The sequence below is a fragment of the Choloepus didactylus genome, chromosome 15, assembly GCF_015220235.1.
Source record: "Choloepus didactylus isolate mChoDid1 chromosome 15, mChoDid1.pri, whole genome shotgun sequence".
NCBI lineage: Eukaryota > Metazoa > Chordata > Mammalia > Pilosa > Megalonychidae > Choloepus > Choloepus didactylus.
Window position 1 is genome coordinate 3,756,919 of NC_051321.1, and position 15,947 is coordinate 3,772,865.

General features: G+C 42.8%; 2 protein-coding genes across 2 annotated transcripts in view; one reads left to right on the top strand and one right to left on the bottom strand.

Moving 5' to 3' along the window:
* The window catches only part of MGMT (O-6-methylguanine-DNA methyltransferase), a 336,876-nt gene that overhangs the window by 135,831 nt on the left and 185,098 nt on the right, over window positions 1-15,947 (bottom strand). The gene's annotated exons all lie outside the window — the stretch shown is intronic.
* On the top strand, window positions 7,310-9,804 carry LOC119510195 (RNA-splicing ligase RtcB homolog). The gene is made up of 2 exons (XM_037804384.1): window positions 7,310-8,907; window positions 9,671-9,804. Exon 1 carries the CDS (start codon window positions 7,362-7,364, stop codon window positions 8,853-8,855), a length of 1,494 nt encoding a protein of 497 aa, XP_037660312.1. The 5' UTR covers window positions 7,310-7,361; the 3' UTR covers window positions 8,856-8,907; window positions 9,671-9,804.

The following is a 15,947-nucleotide window of genomic DNA, read 5'->3' on the forward strand; positions in this document are numbered from 1 at the left end:
CACGTGCAGGTCACTGAAAATGTAAAATATGTGAGAAACAAAAACACTTATTTCCTTTACAGGAAGCAGGCTTTTAAAAATCCTACTGGTTTATACAGCCTCTGACTTAGACAACTCAAGTGTGGCTGCTCTTGTCAATTTAAAGTCAGCTCTATAATTAGAAAGCATAACTTAATGAGCTTAAAATCTAAATGATAACCTGTAAAGGATTAATAGCAGAACATTTTTTCCAATTTTATAAATTCTGATTTACTCAAAAGTAAACACATTTATACTGTGTTTCATTCACATACATTTCCTTAATACTCCCTTAAGAATGCAAATGTGAGAATATCCTCATTAAAGACAAAATACAATAGTAAAATCTCAAAAAAGACTTTCATTCTAGGGGAGAATGGACACCTACAAAACAATCTACAGAAATAGCAATAAATCAAGAGTGAGTTGCTGAAGGTTTTTCCTTTAAAGTTAGGAAGACAACAAGAATGCCATTATCACAACTTCAATTCAAAACCATATTATATCCAGAGAAGCCAAGACAAAGCAAAAAAAAAAAAAAAAAACAGAACAGAGGTACAACTGGACATGAGGCTGTATTACCAATTCTGCACTGTGTAGAACGATTCATTCCAAAGTGTGCTACGAGCACCGGTATACAAGCATACTTCTAGTGATGCCAGCACGGAAAGCCTCTAAGAATCAACATTTATTGAGTGTCTACTGAATGCATTTGCTGTGTGGTTTAAGGGTTATTTCTTTCCATTCCATCTGGAGAGAGTTTCTTCCCTGAGGACGTCGTTCAGAGGTGGCTCTGGAAACCAACGTCCCCAAGTCAACATCCTGCATGGACTCGGGTGAAAAACTCTGAGCACCCTGGGGTTTCTCCTCTGCAAAAATTTGTAACCACATGGCTGAATGTTGTGAAGGTAAGCATTTTACTTCATAGATCAATTTCTTGGAAACTCTAAACTAATTTTTTTTTAAAATGAAAGACAATAACTCAGAAAATGAGCTTTTATATTTCATCAGTTCAAACAACTTGGCCAAATGCAGACAGATTTTAAACCTAGTTCCTGTCCCTGCTTTTCCTGGCATAGAGAACACAAATCCACTCATGGCATGTAGCGTGGGTGCTGACACACAGCAAGTGCTCTCTGCGAGCCACCTGTGAGAAGCAGCTTTATTCTTTCTTTCTGAGAGACGCAGATCTGGTCGTCATGTGCTATATTTTAATATTTGGTCTAGTTAACACTATGAGAAATATTTGGAAGTGAAGCAAAAGTTCAATCAATTACCAGGAAGTTTACAGGAAGCCAATTTCTTTTTAAAATTTTTAAAAATACTTTAATAGTATATCTATAAATGAAATTATATTTCTTAAAATTAAAAAAAAAAAAAAGGAAAAACACCTCAGGCACATCTATTTCTGAGCAAGATGGAGAAAAAGAGAAAGGATATACCTTCCTGACAGAAACAACAACAACGACAAAGATGAAACAGATGGAGCAACATTTCTGTAGACACTGAACAGCAAAGCACACTGGTCAGCACAAGACGGAAACAAAGGAAGCGAGCCCTGGGATCGCCTGCAATTGCCCCAGCTCACTGCCTTGCAAGTTTCCAGCACAGGCACGGGGAGGGGGTACATGCACAGAGCCTGGGGACCCCCAGAAGGGATGGAGCTGGGAGCCCAGAGAGCAAGGGAGTGAAGTTTGCAGGACAGAATCCTGGAGAGGAAGACTACTTGCAGAAGAAAGCTCCAGAGGTCTGCAAGGACACCCCTTGAGTGCTGAGCTGGGTTCTGAGGGGCTCATAACTGTGACATGACTGCCTGAGGCTGGAAAAAGAACTGTCTGTAAGGACTGGAGAGACAGAAACCGATGCTCACACAGGCTGGGCATCATGTCTGTTCCCAAAGCCGGTGTGTAAACCTCATAATTCACCACACACCGGAAAAACTGGACTCAATACTGTCTGGTTCTACCTAACGCATCTTAAAAGCAAGACCCAAAAGATCAGATTGTTTCCAAGTCAAACTGCATCCCAGAATAAGGCTCAAAATTACGTATTAGGATACAAAATATCCGGCACTCAACAGGCAAAAGTCACAATGCCTGGCTTGAGTTGGGGATTGCCGGGCAGGCAGAGAAGCAGGGAAACTTGACCTAGGATGAAGAGAAGCGTCAACCTGGAACTAAAACACCCAGATGCCAGAATCAGAAAACAAGGCCACAAAAACACATTGTCCCTGTGTTCCAGGTGGTCAGAAGATAAGCAGAAGTGTGGAAGATACAAAAAGACCCAAACAGAACTTCTAGGGATGAAAACTAGAATATCTGAGATGAAAAATACATTGGCTATGAATAACACCTAAGATACTGCAGGAGAAAAGGAGTGAACTTGAAGACATACCTATTGGAACTGTCCACAATGAAGGACCGAGGAAAAAAGAGTCAAAAGGGGGGAAGAGAGGGAGGGAACGAAGAAGGGAGGAAGGAAAGGGCATCCGTGAGTTGGGGGAAAACTTTAAGCAATCTTTTATATGTGTAATTGGAGTATCTGAAAGGAAGAAGTCAGAAAAAATACTTGAAGAACTAATGGCCAAAATATTTCTAAACTTGATGACTATAAACACACAGATCAAAGAAGCACAACTAAAACAAGTACAATAAACTGAAGAAAACTCTACCAAGCCACATCATAATCAAATTGTCCAAAAACATTAATGAAGAACTTTAAAAGAAGCCAGAGGAAAAAAGAAACATTAGATCAGATGAATAAAGAGAAGGTGACTGCAGAATTCTTGTTGGAAATTGTGCAAGCAGGAACAAAGGAGAACACCTTTAAAGTTCTGAATTTACAAAACTGTCAAACTAGAATTCTATACCCAGTGAAAATATCTTTCAACAATGAAGGCAAAATAAAGACTTTCGTGGCATACAAAAGTGGAAAAAATTCATTTCTAGGAACAGGCACTAAAAGAAATGTTAAAGGAAATTCATCAAGTGAAGGAAATGGTTCCAGATGGAAAGATGGACCTAAAGAAAAGAACAAAGGACAACAAAGTTTCCTGGAAAACAAACACATTCATTTATTTATAAATGTGTAAATTGTCTGTGGCTGCTTTCAAGCTGTAACAGCCTCAAATATTTACTATTTGGTCCTTCAGAGACAACAGATGCCAATCCTGTGTTAGATAAATCCACAGTTACTTAAAATGATCTGTCCTGTTAGATTTATTTCTATTACTTTTCCTAAATTTGCAGAGAGTGACTGCTGGAATGACGCTCACCAAATATTAGCAATGCTTATTTGTGGGCCGTGGGATGGGGGGGTGATTTATTTTCTTCTTTTCCTTTCCTGTATTTTCCAAATTTTAAAAAGATGTTCACACTTTTATAAAAACAAAGTCATTCTTTTAAATAAAGTAATATAATTGTGTTACATAAAAACTTAAAACACAGATGAGAAAAACCAGAGCTACCTTTATCTGTACATCGAAAACAGCCTATGATTACCACCTCTGAGTGTTCTCTTCAAGCTGCTTCTGACCCTGCAAGGGGCAACTGTGATGTACATACAGTTTGCTCTCTTGATCTGTTTTTTTCATTTAACTTAAACATCTGTCCATGACTACGGAGTTTCACAGACATTTAGAAGCTGGCCATGTCTAGAAGGGACAGATGTGGCTTTATTTTCTACACAATATCACTCTTGTTGGACATTTAGGTTTGTTTCCATTTTTCACTATTGTAAGTTAAGCTGCAATAAAACATAGCTCTTACTACGTTTTGAATTTTCTCCAGAATAAATTTTTTTCAAAGTGGTATTCCTGAATTAACGTTTTTTTTTACATTCTTATATCTATATAAATATGGTCAAGTCATTTTTGAAAAGATTGACAGCAATTCACAAAATCAGCAGCAACATATGAAAATACCATACTTTCAGTCAATCCTTGAAAATATTGCTTATTTACATTTTTTCCTAAGTTAATGAGTGAAAATGGCATTTTGTTTTAGCTTACATAAATATTTTTTATAAAATACTTTCAGATGTGAAACATAAAGCAGTAATTTTCCATCAAAGAATACAGACTTGAAAGACACTTGACCCTTAACTTATTCCATTCTACCTAAATATTCCTCAGCAGCACGTTCAGGTCTCTTGGAAGCATGAGACATGGAACCAAACACCATGAAAATGGGATTCTCCTCAGCCTGACTTCACAGGACACCCAGCATAGTCTGAACCCCTCTCCGCAGTCTCGACACACACCCAGACATTCCCAGAACTCAACGAGGAACGACCCGGCTTCCTCACAGGCCGCGGACAAGGGTGTGTCTCGATCACTGTTCCTGACACACATTCACACTGAAATACCTGCTAAATAAAGGAAAAAAGGAGTCGCACACTGACGCTGTGGGCAAGACTGGCCCCGCGGGTCCTCCGTGAGGAGAGCCCCAAATTCTACCATTCACCTGTGTCCTCCGCCGAAGGATTATGTTTTATACCATCTGCTTCAGTCTTTCTGATGCTCGGTTTCTTCCTTTGTGAAACAGACAACTACTACCAGCCTCATCTCCTCCTGGGGTCACTGTGACAGCCAAACGAGGGCAGACAGCAGGAAGGGCTTAACCAGCTACCCAGCAATCTGCCCGGAAGTAGCACTAGGGAGGCCACGGCAGTAAAACTCAGGACAGTCAAAAATGAAGATAACCTAAACTGCTGATCACAGGCATGTAGGCATTAGTTAAATACATCATGAAACATCCATAAGATGAGCTACTCTGCAGCCAGTAAAGGTAATATCTAATGATATGGACAGTGTGCCAAGGCACAACACATTACAACATATGCAATGTGAACCAAATTTTATTAAAGTTTGTTTATTCCATGCATAAAAAGGAAACCAGGAGGACTGCCAAAATATGTTTTATCTGTGATGGGTGTAAGAATGGATTTTATTTTTATACTTTTTCATTTTCAACACTGAACATATATAACTTTTTACTCTGAAAAAGTTTATAAAACCATATACACATGCAAGCCATCTTTGTTGTAAATGTAAAGAGCCCTGAAACAGTACAATTTCCAGAAGTCTACATTGTGAGAAGCAGCAGTGCCCAGGAGGCTTTCTTCTTCTGTCTCTCAGTCTGAACAACACGTGGCAAGAGGGACAACAAACTCAGTCAACAAATTGTTATCTAGCTCTTGACCAGAGCTAATGAAAAGAGAATGCTCGGCCTTCTTCCTTATTTTTACAGAGATCTAATCTAAATGGTGCCATGCAAATCTTAGGCCATGTTGTCACAGTTCAGTTACAAATTCCTGAGAAATGGGATGTTAACCATAAAAAATCAGACTGGTCCCACTAACATAAATAAAAGTCAAGCAACAAAATACATAACCTGGAAACATGGATAGGAAATAGGAGAACAAATTACTTTCCTTTGCTTCATTTTATGATCATATTGATACTGATGAGGTCTGGGATTCCAAGGTATTTTTACCTCCCTTTTTCATTAAAAACAAAGCAAGACAAGTATAAATCTAGACTTCTGGACAGCCATGCATTTTTCTAAAATATTTACAAAATAAAGCAGCTATTTCTAAAGTGAGCCATTTTTCTCTGAACGAGCAGGATCAGAAGCAACCTGGCTGTTTTCCCCCCAGTTTGAACATGTTGGTGCCACGAAATAATTCACAAAATGGCTTCCCCTTCTGATAGCACTTTACCCAGTAATTGGTATTTAGTAGCCCTTGCTGGTTCACCATTAAAAATGGATTATTTTATTGATCACAACACCTTGAGGAAAGCTACTCAGCTGTGCCCATGAAAACCTTCCTTCAGTCTTCTTTTCCCATGAGTCTTAAGGACTTCCTTCATCCATGTGCATTAAATCCCTTACACACTAGCAAAGTAAACATAATTGAGGCTCCAGATGAATTTTAAACACCATAATGAAGTTCATCTTCAAAGGCCTAGAAGCTTTATGAGAACAAAATATGTTTTTTTTTTTCTTTCTCAAAGCAGAGGAGAAAGGTAGATGGAAGCTGAGTCTGCAAGACACCTTGTTTCAAAGGAAGGGTTAATATCTTTCCTTACAGCTGGCCATGAACTACACCAAAGAGCTCCTCCCAGCGTGAGATGGGGAGACATTTCACTTGATGTTGCTCAAATGCAACTTTTAAATTGCCCTTCACAGGGATCTGCAGGCAGACAAGCCGGCCTCCGACAGGGAGATCAAAGGGAAGCAGAATCACAGCCACCAGGCCCTTTCATCCGGACAGACAACACCAGGACTGGCACCTGTTGCTCCTAAGGCTAGGACGTTGGGAGAATCACATATTGGCCAGGCAGACAGTTCGCTGGCGGGTGAGGGGGAGGCCACAGCGGCCAGGGCCTGTGGAGAGGCCCAGCCACCCGCAGCAGGGACGCAGCTGCAGCCGTGCAGCCCGGTTTCTCTCGGTCATCCCTATCAAGTGTCCTCTGAAAGGTCTCCTGCTCCACAAGCAGTGACATGCACGGGACGGTGCTGCCGTTTTCTGATCTGTTATTCAGCTTCTCCATAAAAAGAGCAAGTCATTTCACACACGTGTTCCAATCAACTGCATTTTCCTTTCCAGCCTCTTGCTAGTCTCGAGCTCGCCGAGAGGGATGCATGGAACTGTCTGGGGTGAGTCCAGCTACCCCAGCTCTGTCCCACCTGGGCACACTGTCCCTCCCAGCCTGGCTGCGGGGTCTCCCCACGTGCCAACCCGCATGGTGGGTCTGAGGAGTGGGAAAACATCCATAGGGATTACGCTGAGATCACAAACGCGCTTTATTTGTGAGCTACGGCAGCGAGGCAGACTGAGTTAACTCAAAGAACCAAGTGAAGGTTCTCCCATTCTATAGAGAGACGGAAGGTGGCGTGACTCACACCATCCTAGTTAGTGAGCACTTGAATTTTAAACTACTCAACCATCCTGTCCCTACAAAGTGAGTTAAGACCTCACATCTCACCAGAAAAAGACTTTAAAGAAAATTCCAAGATACCAAGTGTTTATAACTAACCATAGGCAGCCGTAGTGTGAAATACAGTTATCATGGAAAAGAAAATATATCATACACTCATACCATGCACACAGCAGCTCACAAGTGCGTGTGTGTGTATGTTGTGTAGACACAACACTGTATTTTCCAGCACATTTAATATTCTTGTCCACCCAAACCAACACTCATAAAGATATCATCATGGGCAGAGATCATGGAGCCCAAAGTGTTACATGGCACATTGACTATATAAGAAGCAATCAGAGCGCAGCAGCTGCTCTTCAAAGCGGCCTTAGGACTTTCTGTCGCTGTGGTCGCCGCCATGAGTCGCAACTACAATGATGAGCTGCAGTTTTTGGAAAAGATCAACAAAAACTGCTGGAGGATCAAGAAGGGCTTCGTGCCCAACATGCAGGTAGAAGGAGTTTTCTATGTGAATGATGCTCTGGAAAAATTAATGTTTGAGGAGTTAAGGAACGCCTGTCAAGGTGGTGGTGTTGGTGGCTTTCTGCCAGCCATGAAACAGATTGGCAATGTGGCCGCCCTGCCTGGGATTGTCCATCGGTCTATTGGGCTACCTGATGTACATTCAGGTTATGGGTTTGCTATTGGGAATATGGCAGCCTTTGATATGAATGACCCTGAAGCAGTGGTATCCCCAGGTGGTGTCGGATTTGACATCAATTGCGGTGTCCGCTTGCTAAGAACGAATTTAGATGAAAGTGATGTCCAGCCTGTGAAGGAGCAACTTGCCCAAGCTATGTTTGACCACATTCCTGTTGGGGTAGGATCAAAAGGTGTCATCCCAATGAATGCCAAAGATCTGGAGGAGGCCTTGGAGATGGGTGTGGACTGGTCCTTAAGAGAAGGCTATGCCTGGGCTGAAGATAAGGAGCACTGTGAGGAGTATGGAAGGATGCTGCAAGCTGACCCCAATAAGGTCTCTGCAAGGGCCAAAAAAAGAGGCCTTCCTCAGCTGGGGACCTTGGGAGCAGGCAACCACTATGCAGAAATCCAGGTTGTGGATGAGATTTTCAATGAGTATGCTGGTAAGAAAATGGGCATCGACCATAAGGGGCAGGTGTGCGTGATGATCCACAGTGGCAGCAGAGGCTTAGGCCACCAAGTAGCCACAGATGCACTGGTAGCTATGGAAAAAGCCATGAAGAGAGACAAAATTATAGTCAATGACCGTCAGCTGGCTTGTGCTCGAATTGCCTCTGCTGAGGGTCAGGACTACCTGAAGGGAATGGCAGCGGCTGGAAATTATGCCTGGGTCAACCGCTCGTCCATGACCTTCTTAACTCGTCAGGCTTTTGCCAAAGTCTTCAACACAACCCCTGATAACTTGGACCTACACGTGATCTATGATGTTTCCCACAATATTGCCAAAGTAGAGCAGCATGTGGTGGATGGAAAGGAGCGGACACTATTAGTCCACAGGAAGGGGTCCACCCGAGCATTCCCTCCCCACCACCCCCTCATTGCTGTTGACTACCAGCTCACAGGACAACCAGTACTTATTGGAGGCACTATGGGAACCTGTAGTTACATTCTTACGGGCACTGAACAGGGAATGACGGAAACCTTTGGAACAACCTGTCATGGAGCGGGCCGTGCATTGTCCCGAGCAAAATCTCGACGTAATTTAGATTTCCAGGATGTCTTAGACAAATTGGCAGATATGGGAATTGCGATCCGTGTTGCCTCACCCAAACTGGTTATGGAAGAGGCTCCTGAATCGTACAAGAATGTGACCGATGTGGTGAACACCTGCCACGACGCTGGAATCAGCAAGAAGGCCATCAAACTGTGACCAATTGCTGTGATCAAAGGGTAAGGCCTGGACCAGGACTGCCAGACCCCAGGTACCTTCACCAGCCCTAACATGGAAATGGACTGACACACTCTTCAGACATCACATGCAAAAGACTTGACAATTTACAGAGTGTATAGCTATAACTGTCCATTTCAGAATGGCTGGCAGGAGGCTGCTGCTTTCGGGGGCTAAAATAACCTTCCTAGAGGAGTCACGTTGCTCCCATTTGGAAAGGGATAAATATGCTTCCTCCTCAGTTGTCCCACAGGTTTTTAGGAAAATCTTTTAGGGGGTGAGAGTGGGTCAAGAAACTGCCTTATTCAGTCATACAAGTCTTTAATCCCCAGAATTAATGAGGAATTAAAGAGATGAGGAACATTCTCTTAAATAAGAAAATTTTGGAATGTTTCCTTTCTTCCCTCCCTTTGTCCATTCAGCCAGGCCCAGTACCCTCCTAACTCATTCCCCCAACTGAGCAAAACCCTAAAAGCCATTCTTACTTGGGGATGCATTGAGGGAGGGGAGCATGTATGGAGGTTTAGGAATAGGGTCCCAAAGGGGAAAATAGTTTTTCATAGATTTGCTACCTTTCTCATTCTAGATACAAGGCAGAGTTTTTACTTATTGCCAAATGGTATCTGCTGATAATGTCATTAATTAGGCCTGACCTCGCAAACTTCTAAATAATGCCTTCCACAGCAGCAGCAGAGAACCCTCATGTTATACTGAATATCTTTCCTTTCTACGATTGAGTTACTATAATAGCACTAAATGACCACCACTGGATGTTAACAATTGCTCTATGTTGGCAGGTCGACTAGTCCTGTGCAACCTGATCGGATTTCATGTTATGTGATGTGAAACTTCCAAGTTGCTAAAGGACTATAGTTGTAGGCTTCTGAAGCCTTAGTTGAGTCTGAACAGCCAATAAAATAGAAAAATCTAATAAAAAAAAAAAAAAAAAAAAAAAGAAGCAATCAGTCCATATAACTCCAAAGGACTCAAGAAAATGCAAGTCACGTAACAGGGAGAACCAGAAGCCTAAGGACACAGGCCTGGGTGGACGAGATGACCGTGCTGGCTGGCACTGCTGGCAGGAGCTGTGCAGGATCTGCTCCTAACTGAACGGGGAAGGCTGGGGACAGGAGAGCCCTTCTGGGACAGCCCGCTCCAGGGGTGGCAGGCAGCGAAGTATGGGAGAACTATCCCCTTAACCTTCCAGGAGGGTGAGTGGTTGCTTTTTAGGGGAGGCTTTGTGGTGGTGGCTGCCTTTAGTTTTCAGTCCTTTAAATGGCTGCTTTAGTTTCTTTCAAGGCAGAGCCTCTCCCCTAGGGAGGACAACTCCTGGTTCCTACATCCTTCCTATCTTGTAAAAAACCAGAATAAGCAAAAGAAAAGGAAGATGCATAGCACTAGGCTAAATTTTATTCTGAATCAAATTTTATTCTGAATCAAATTTTATTCTGAATCAAATTTCCTAAAGTATTTCAACACCCCAGCGAGTTTCAGTTCCATTCCAGTTGAGATTTGTAATAGCTGGGCTTTGTTTGTTCCTAAGAGGCTACTTACACTATGAGTGTAATAGCCAGCGCCTTACACACGCACGTGCACACACACACACAACAACATGAGGCTCTTCCCACATGAAACCCACCTGGTTTTGCCCTGGCGTGCCCTGCCAAATGTCTGTGCTCGGGGGCTGAGTCCCTGGCTCCACCACAGCAACCGGGAAGGGTGATGTGGCACCGGGCAAACCCGCGTCTTCTCAGAGAAGCAGGTGCCATGATACTCGACAGCCAGACCAGAGACAGCGACGAGCACTGCTTCACAGCGACGGAGAGCCGCCAGCACCGGCTCCCACAAAGCGCCCTGCATTGAGCAGAGATAAAAACCTACACAGAAATCTAGGAAAAAGGATTACTCGCTGGAAGTTATCATTTTGTTTGGCTTTTCCAAAACAGCTATGATAAATTTGTAAAGCTATTGAATAGTAATTTACATTTAGTGAATTTCATAAAAACAAATTCCATAAAATTAAGGTTTTTAATGAACAGACCAATGTGAAAATAAAGTGTAAGGCCACATTAAAGGAAAAAATACATCTTATTTCAGAAACACCCCAAAGCATTTAAAACTTTGCTCTCTAGATGATTATCTAATCTGCACAGATTGAAATGCTTCATTCATAGGATGAAAATATCATCAGTCAGAACAAAATAAAAGTTTAAATGCTTCCAAAATGGAGTCATTATGATGTCATATCCAATTAATAAGTTCGAACAACAAATGCTAACTCCAAGCACAATGGGAAAGCCAGTGCAAACACATTGGAGTCGTAACATAATTTACTCTTAGCTCCTTTTGAAAACATAACTCCTGGCTCACAATCACATTCCCATCACAAAATTCTTTTTGTTCCTTTCTTCTAGCTATGGGAATAAAATAAACCACTTAAATGACAGCCAAGTGTCTGTAAAATATATAATAGCAATAATTCCTGGTGGAAATGTGGCAGGCATTTACACAAGAGCTAAAGCGCTGTAGGAAAGGCGACCGCGAAGGCTGTTTATTTTTAGAGACCTCTACCGGGTGGAATCCGATGACCACGAGGAAGGAAGTCTTTTGCAAGACCCTTTGTTGGCCCAGTTGCTTCTTATATTCATTGGGAGGCGCGAAGGGCCTCGTGCTAGAGGAAGACATGTTTTTAAAATACCATCCTGCACCGGGGCACAAAAGGTCACTATTACCATAGAATTCGGGCTGGGAAACTGGGCATTCTTGATTGCAAAGGCTGCTCTATTTGATTTCTTTTCTGGGGGTTGGGGGGAGTACCAGGGAAGAGGGAGGTATATTCTGTTTTCGTCTTCAAGTTTGTTTTTGTTAGACTAGTTCCAGGAATCCTAGTCTCCACCCTGGGGAATCCCAGCCTAGTTCAGCCTGTCACCATCTTCAATTAAGCAAGTCACAGCCATCAGACGGAGCCACACAAGGAAAGCCATCACTGGGTCCTTTTCCAATGCAATCCCTCACCCCCAGTACACATCTCTTCCTCAAGGAGCTAAGTCTTCCTTTGATTTCTCATTCTCAAGCTGAGATTCTAATTACACTAAGCCTGAGCAGGAACCCAGGGACATGGCCCACGGAACAGCTCTCCTGCTTCTGGAGGCCCAAGGCCATGGTCCACAGCCGGGCTGCCTGCTGAGCCCAGCTCACCCCCGAGCACCCCGGAAGGCAGCTGCAGCACGGCCAATGGCTCCTCCAGACGGCTCTCCCTTGATCTCTGGGTGCTCCCAGAACCTAACCTTGTTTCTTGGGCTGCATGCTCTACATTTACCCAGCTGGAACGTATTCTCGGCAATTTTCTCTCACAAGTGCTAAAGTAAACAGTTTACAAAACAAATCAATTTCTACTTTACTGGCAGCTCTGAAAAGAGTAATTATATGCATCTTGGAAAAAAACCCCGTCACTTTTTGCAAAACATCAAAGCTGGGTCAGTATGCATTGTGTAACCTTAAAGCAGAGCCCAGCAAGTGGGGTTACCCGTGGAACCTGGGTGGGGTGTGAGGCTTTCCAGGTTCCAAAGCAAATTAAACCGAGGCCGGGAGGTGTGCAAATGGAATGACAACCATCCCAGAACCAAGCCCACCCTCCTCTAGAATCCCAGGTCAGAGTGAACACAAACCTAACAGACAAATAAAACGGGCGGGAAGTCCAGCAACCTCGTGAGGTAACAGGATGCAGAGCAGGGCGGTAGAAGGCAGAGGGAGGCTGGAGTGGTCAAATGAGGACCTGTCTCCCACCGAGCTTTGGGAACAGAGCAAGACGAGTGGCATCCAGGGGAAGCAGGAGACCCCTGGAGAGGAAGCCGCCAAGCCCCTTCCTGCCCTCGAAAGCCCCGGTGGGTGTTTGTCGTAGCTCCGTCGGGCCTTCCTCCGGAGAGGCAGCAAGTGGACACGAAATGGAGTTCACCATCTCGGCGAGGATTGCCAGTCTGGGGTCGGCGCCGAGACATCAGGCTTCCTCCAAGAAGCAGCATATTTATTTCCCCTCAAGTCCACACAGACTGCCAGAAGCTGAAGGAAGCTGTAAAAGGAATTCCAGATTCTTCACACTCATGGTTTCTGCTAATACTTATGTGAGACCCACAAATTAATCCCTCCCTTATCCAGAATTGGGGAGATGTGGGGAGAGGCAGGTGGATGGGGCTGGACGATCTAGAGCACAGACTCTTCTGCCAAAGGTTCCTGAGGCCAGTTTTTCCTGCCAAATCAGTCTATGTTCCGAATCGTGCGATAAACTAGGTTGTTCCACTTAAGCTCAGGGCAGCGAGTGAAGGAGAAAGGAGCACAGACAAGTGTCAGGGCAAAGGCCGACTTTCCATGGCCAACGGTGGTTGCGTCCTGTCCATCCAATAAAATATCATCGCCCTGCCCAAGAAAACAGCCTCAAATATCCCTGACTGGCCAGCAAAACTTATTCTGTGTGAACGAGTTATAGAGACCTGTGGGACTGAGCAGGAAACTTCCCTCTCCATCTTGGTCCATTTCTGAGCTGCTTGCAAACGTGGCTCAGGAAGCAGGGAGGTTTCCAGGCCCAAACGTGCTCCTGGGGCACAGAGGGCCGCCACCAGGTATCTGTGTCTTCTCTTCCTGACTCCAGAAGGCAGAGGCCTCACACTCTAACTTCGCTGTCTGTGCAAAGCAGATATTAATTCTGTATACTCCTCTGCATCCAGCAATGACCTAATAGTTGCAGAGTAACCGGCATCCTGAGTTGAAGATGTGAATGCACAGGTAGCCGGCCTGCCTCTGCGAGTGAGCACGGGGTCGGCAGCAGTGGTGGGAGCAGAATCCAGAAGCCCAGGTTCTCTTCCCCGGGCCATAAGCTCTCCTGCACCGACTCCACCAGCCACCGAATCGAGCTTCATTTCTTTCCCCAAGTCAGAAGTCTCTCAACATTCCACAGCCTTCCTCAGCCTCATCCAAGCCACGTGACCCCTCGGTCACCTTTATTAGATCTAAATACTTTTAAAGAAAGTAAGCCATTGATCAAAAACTTGCCATTATATTCAACCACTATACCATATATCCAGGGCAGCTATGTTTTCTGGAGACAGTACACAGCCTTATTGGGATGTAATCCAAAACTTGCTTAAACAGTTCTACACAAGAAAGAAAAAAGAAAAGAAAGCTGTGTGATGCCATTGGACATTAAAAATAAATTAGCTGCCTGAAATGAGCAAAGAGTAACTGCAACCTCCTGACAGCAGCCGCCATCGCTCTGTGCACCTCCTGAGCTTACCTATGCAAAACTGTACCGAAGGCAGTTCATGGGGGTAGCGTTATGTCAGATGTCTGTAATATTCACTATTGTGTCAACTAGAAAGTGCTAGGTCAATAATTGACTGTTCCACTGATAGGCTACAAAAACATAATTTAATTTCAAGGCAAACAATTTGGATTAGTTATTTGATACAAAAATATGTGATCTGTGAACTATTTCCGGCACTTTAAAAGTGGAACTATATCTCTGTTTGAAATCCAAAACATGGTTTAAAAAAAACCACACAAAAAACTAGCATAGAGATGAGAAAACAATCTCTAACCCTGCTGGGGGCTCAGTGTCTCAGAATAATGCACAACTTTTAATCATTCAATTTAGATGACATCAATCAATGTCTTCTCCTTGAAATCGGGCCTTCCCTATCAAAGCAGAGTAGTTCTGCATCCAGAACTCCTATTTTCCTAGTTTGCTTAACTTATCTTCTGTCTTAAAAGAGAGCAAAATAATGAGCACATTAAAAACGTGCATCACTTTCTGTTGTGAAAACTGCCATTGTCCACTCAAGAGGAAAAACCCAAGGAAATTAAACAAGTGTTTGCCCTAAACCACTGCTCCTAAACAGAAGCTATGAAACAACCCCCTGCTCCGAGGCCAACTCATGTTACAATTAGTCATTCTCTTCAAATGGATGATGCATAAATACAGTGACACAGAGAGATGATCTCTATAAACCTATCACATGAGAAAAGGCATCTCAGATTTTATGTTATTGCCCTTTTAAGGGATTCCAAATTTTAAGAGTTGCCTGGATAATTCTATTTACATAGAAGACAGTTAACAAAACTCAGTAATCAACATCTAACTAAAATTAGACACACGGTTATGATATTTTAATGTCCATAACTACTTGTAGAAAGTAAATTGTGAGGTGAGGATCACCCCAAGAATAAAGCCTGAATGACATTACAAGAAAACTACAGACTAATATACCTCATGAACAGACTCAGTAATGCTAAGCAAAATATGAGCAAACCTATTTCAGCATATATATGTACACACATTTGTGTGTATATATATATATATATACATGTAAACACATGTATACATGTGTACATATAATATTTATATACAAAATGTACATATCTAAATTAAGCTAGAATTATACATACACATCTATGAATTCATGTAAATAAATGTGTATATTTATTTCTCATGACAAGTGGGATTTATCACAGGCCAGCAAGTTTTGTTAAATACTAGAAAATCAATGTATTTACCCATATTAACAGAATAAAAGACAAAAATCATAAAAATATTTTCACAGATGCAAAAAAGTCATCTGACAAGGCATGGCTGTGATAAAAGCCCTCATCCTACTAAGAATAGAGGTGAACTCCCTCTACGTCAGCCTGATCAAGGGTGTCAACACAAAACCGAGCATATTTTCAGTGGTCGGATACTGAATGCTTTACCTCTAAGGTTAGGAACAGAGAAGAAATGTCCAGTTTTACCACCCTTGTTCAATACAGTTCTGGAGAACAGTACAATAAGGCAAGAAAAAGAAATACAGGGCCATATATGTAAAAGACATATATTTGTCAGGGTTACAAAAATTAGAGAGGACTCAAGGAAATAGAGAGAAACCATGCTTTCAAATATGTGAAATTATCTCCACACTGATCTAAAGTGATTCGATGCAATCCCAAACAAAATCACAGCAGGATTTTTTGTATATATTAACAAGCTTATGGCAAAGGAGAGGGAAATGCAGAGGATTAAGAACAGCTAAAACCTTTTTGGAAAAG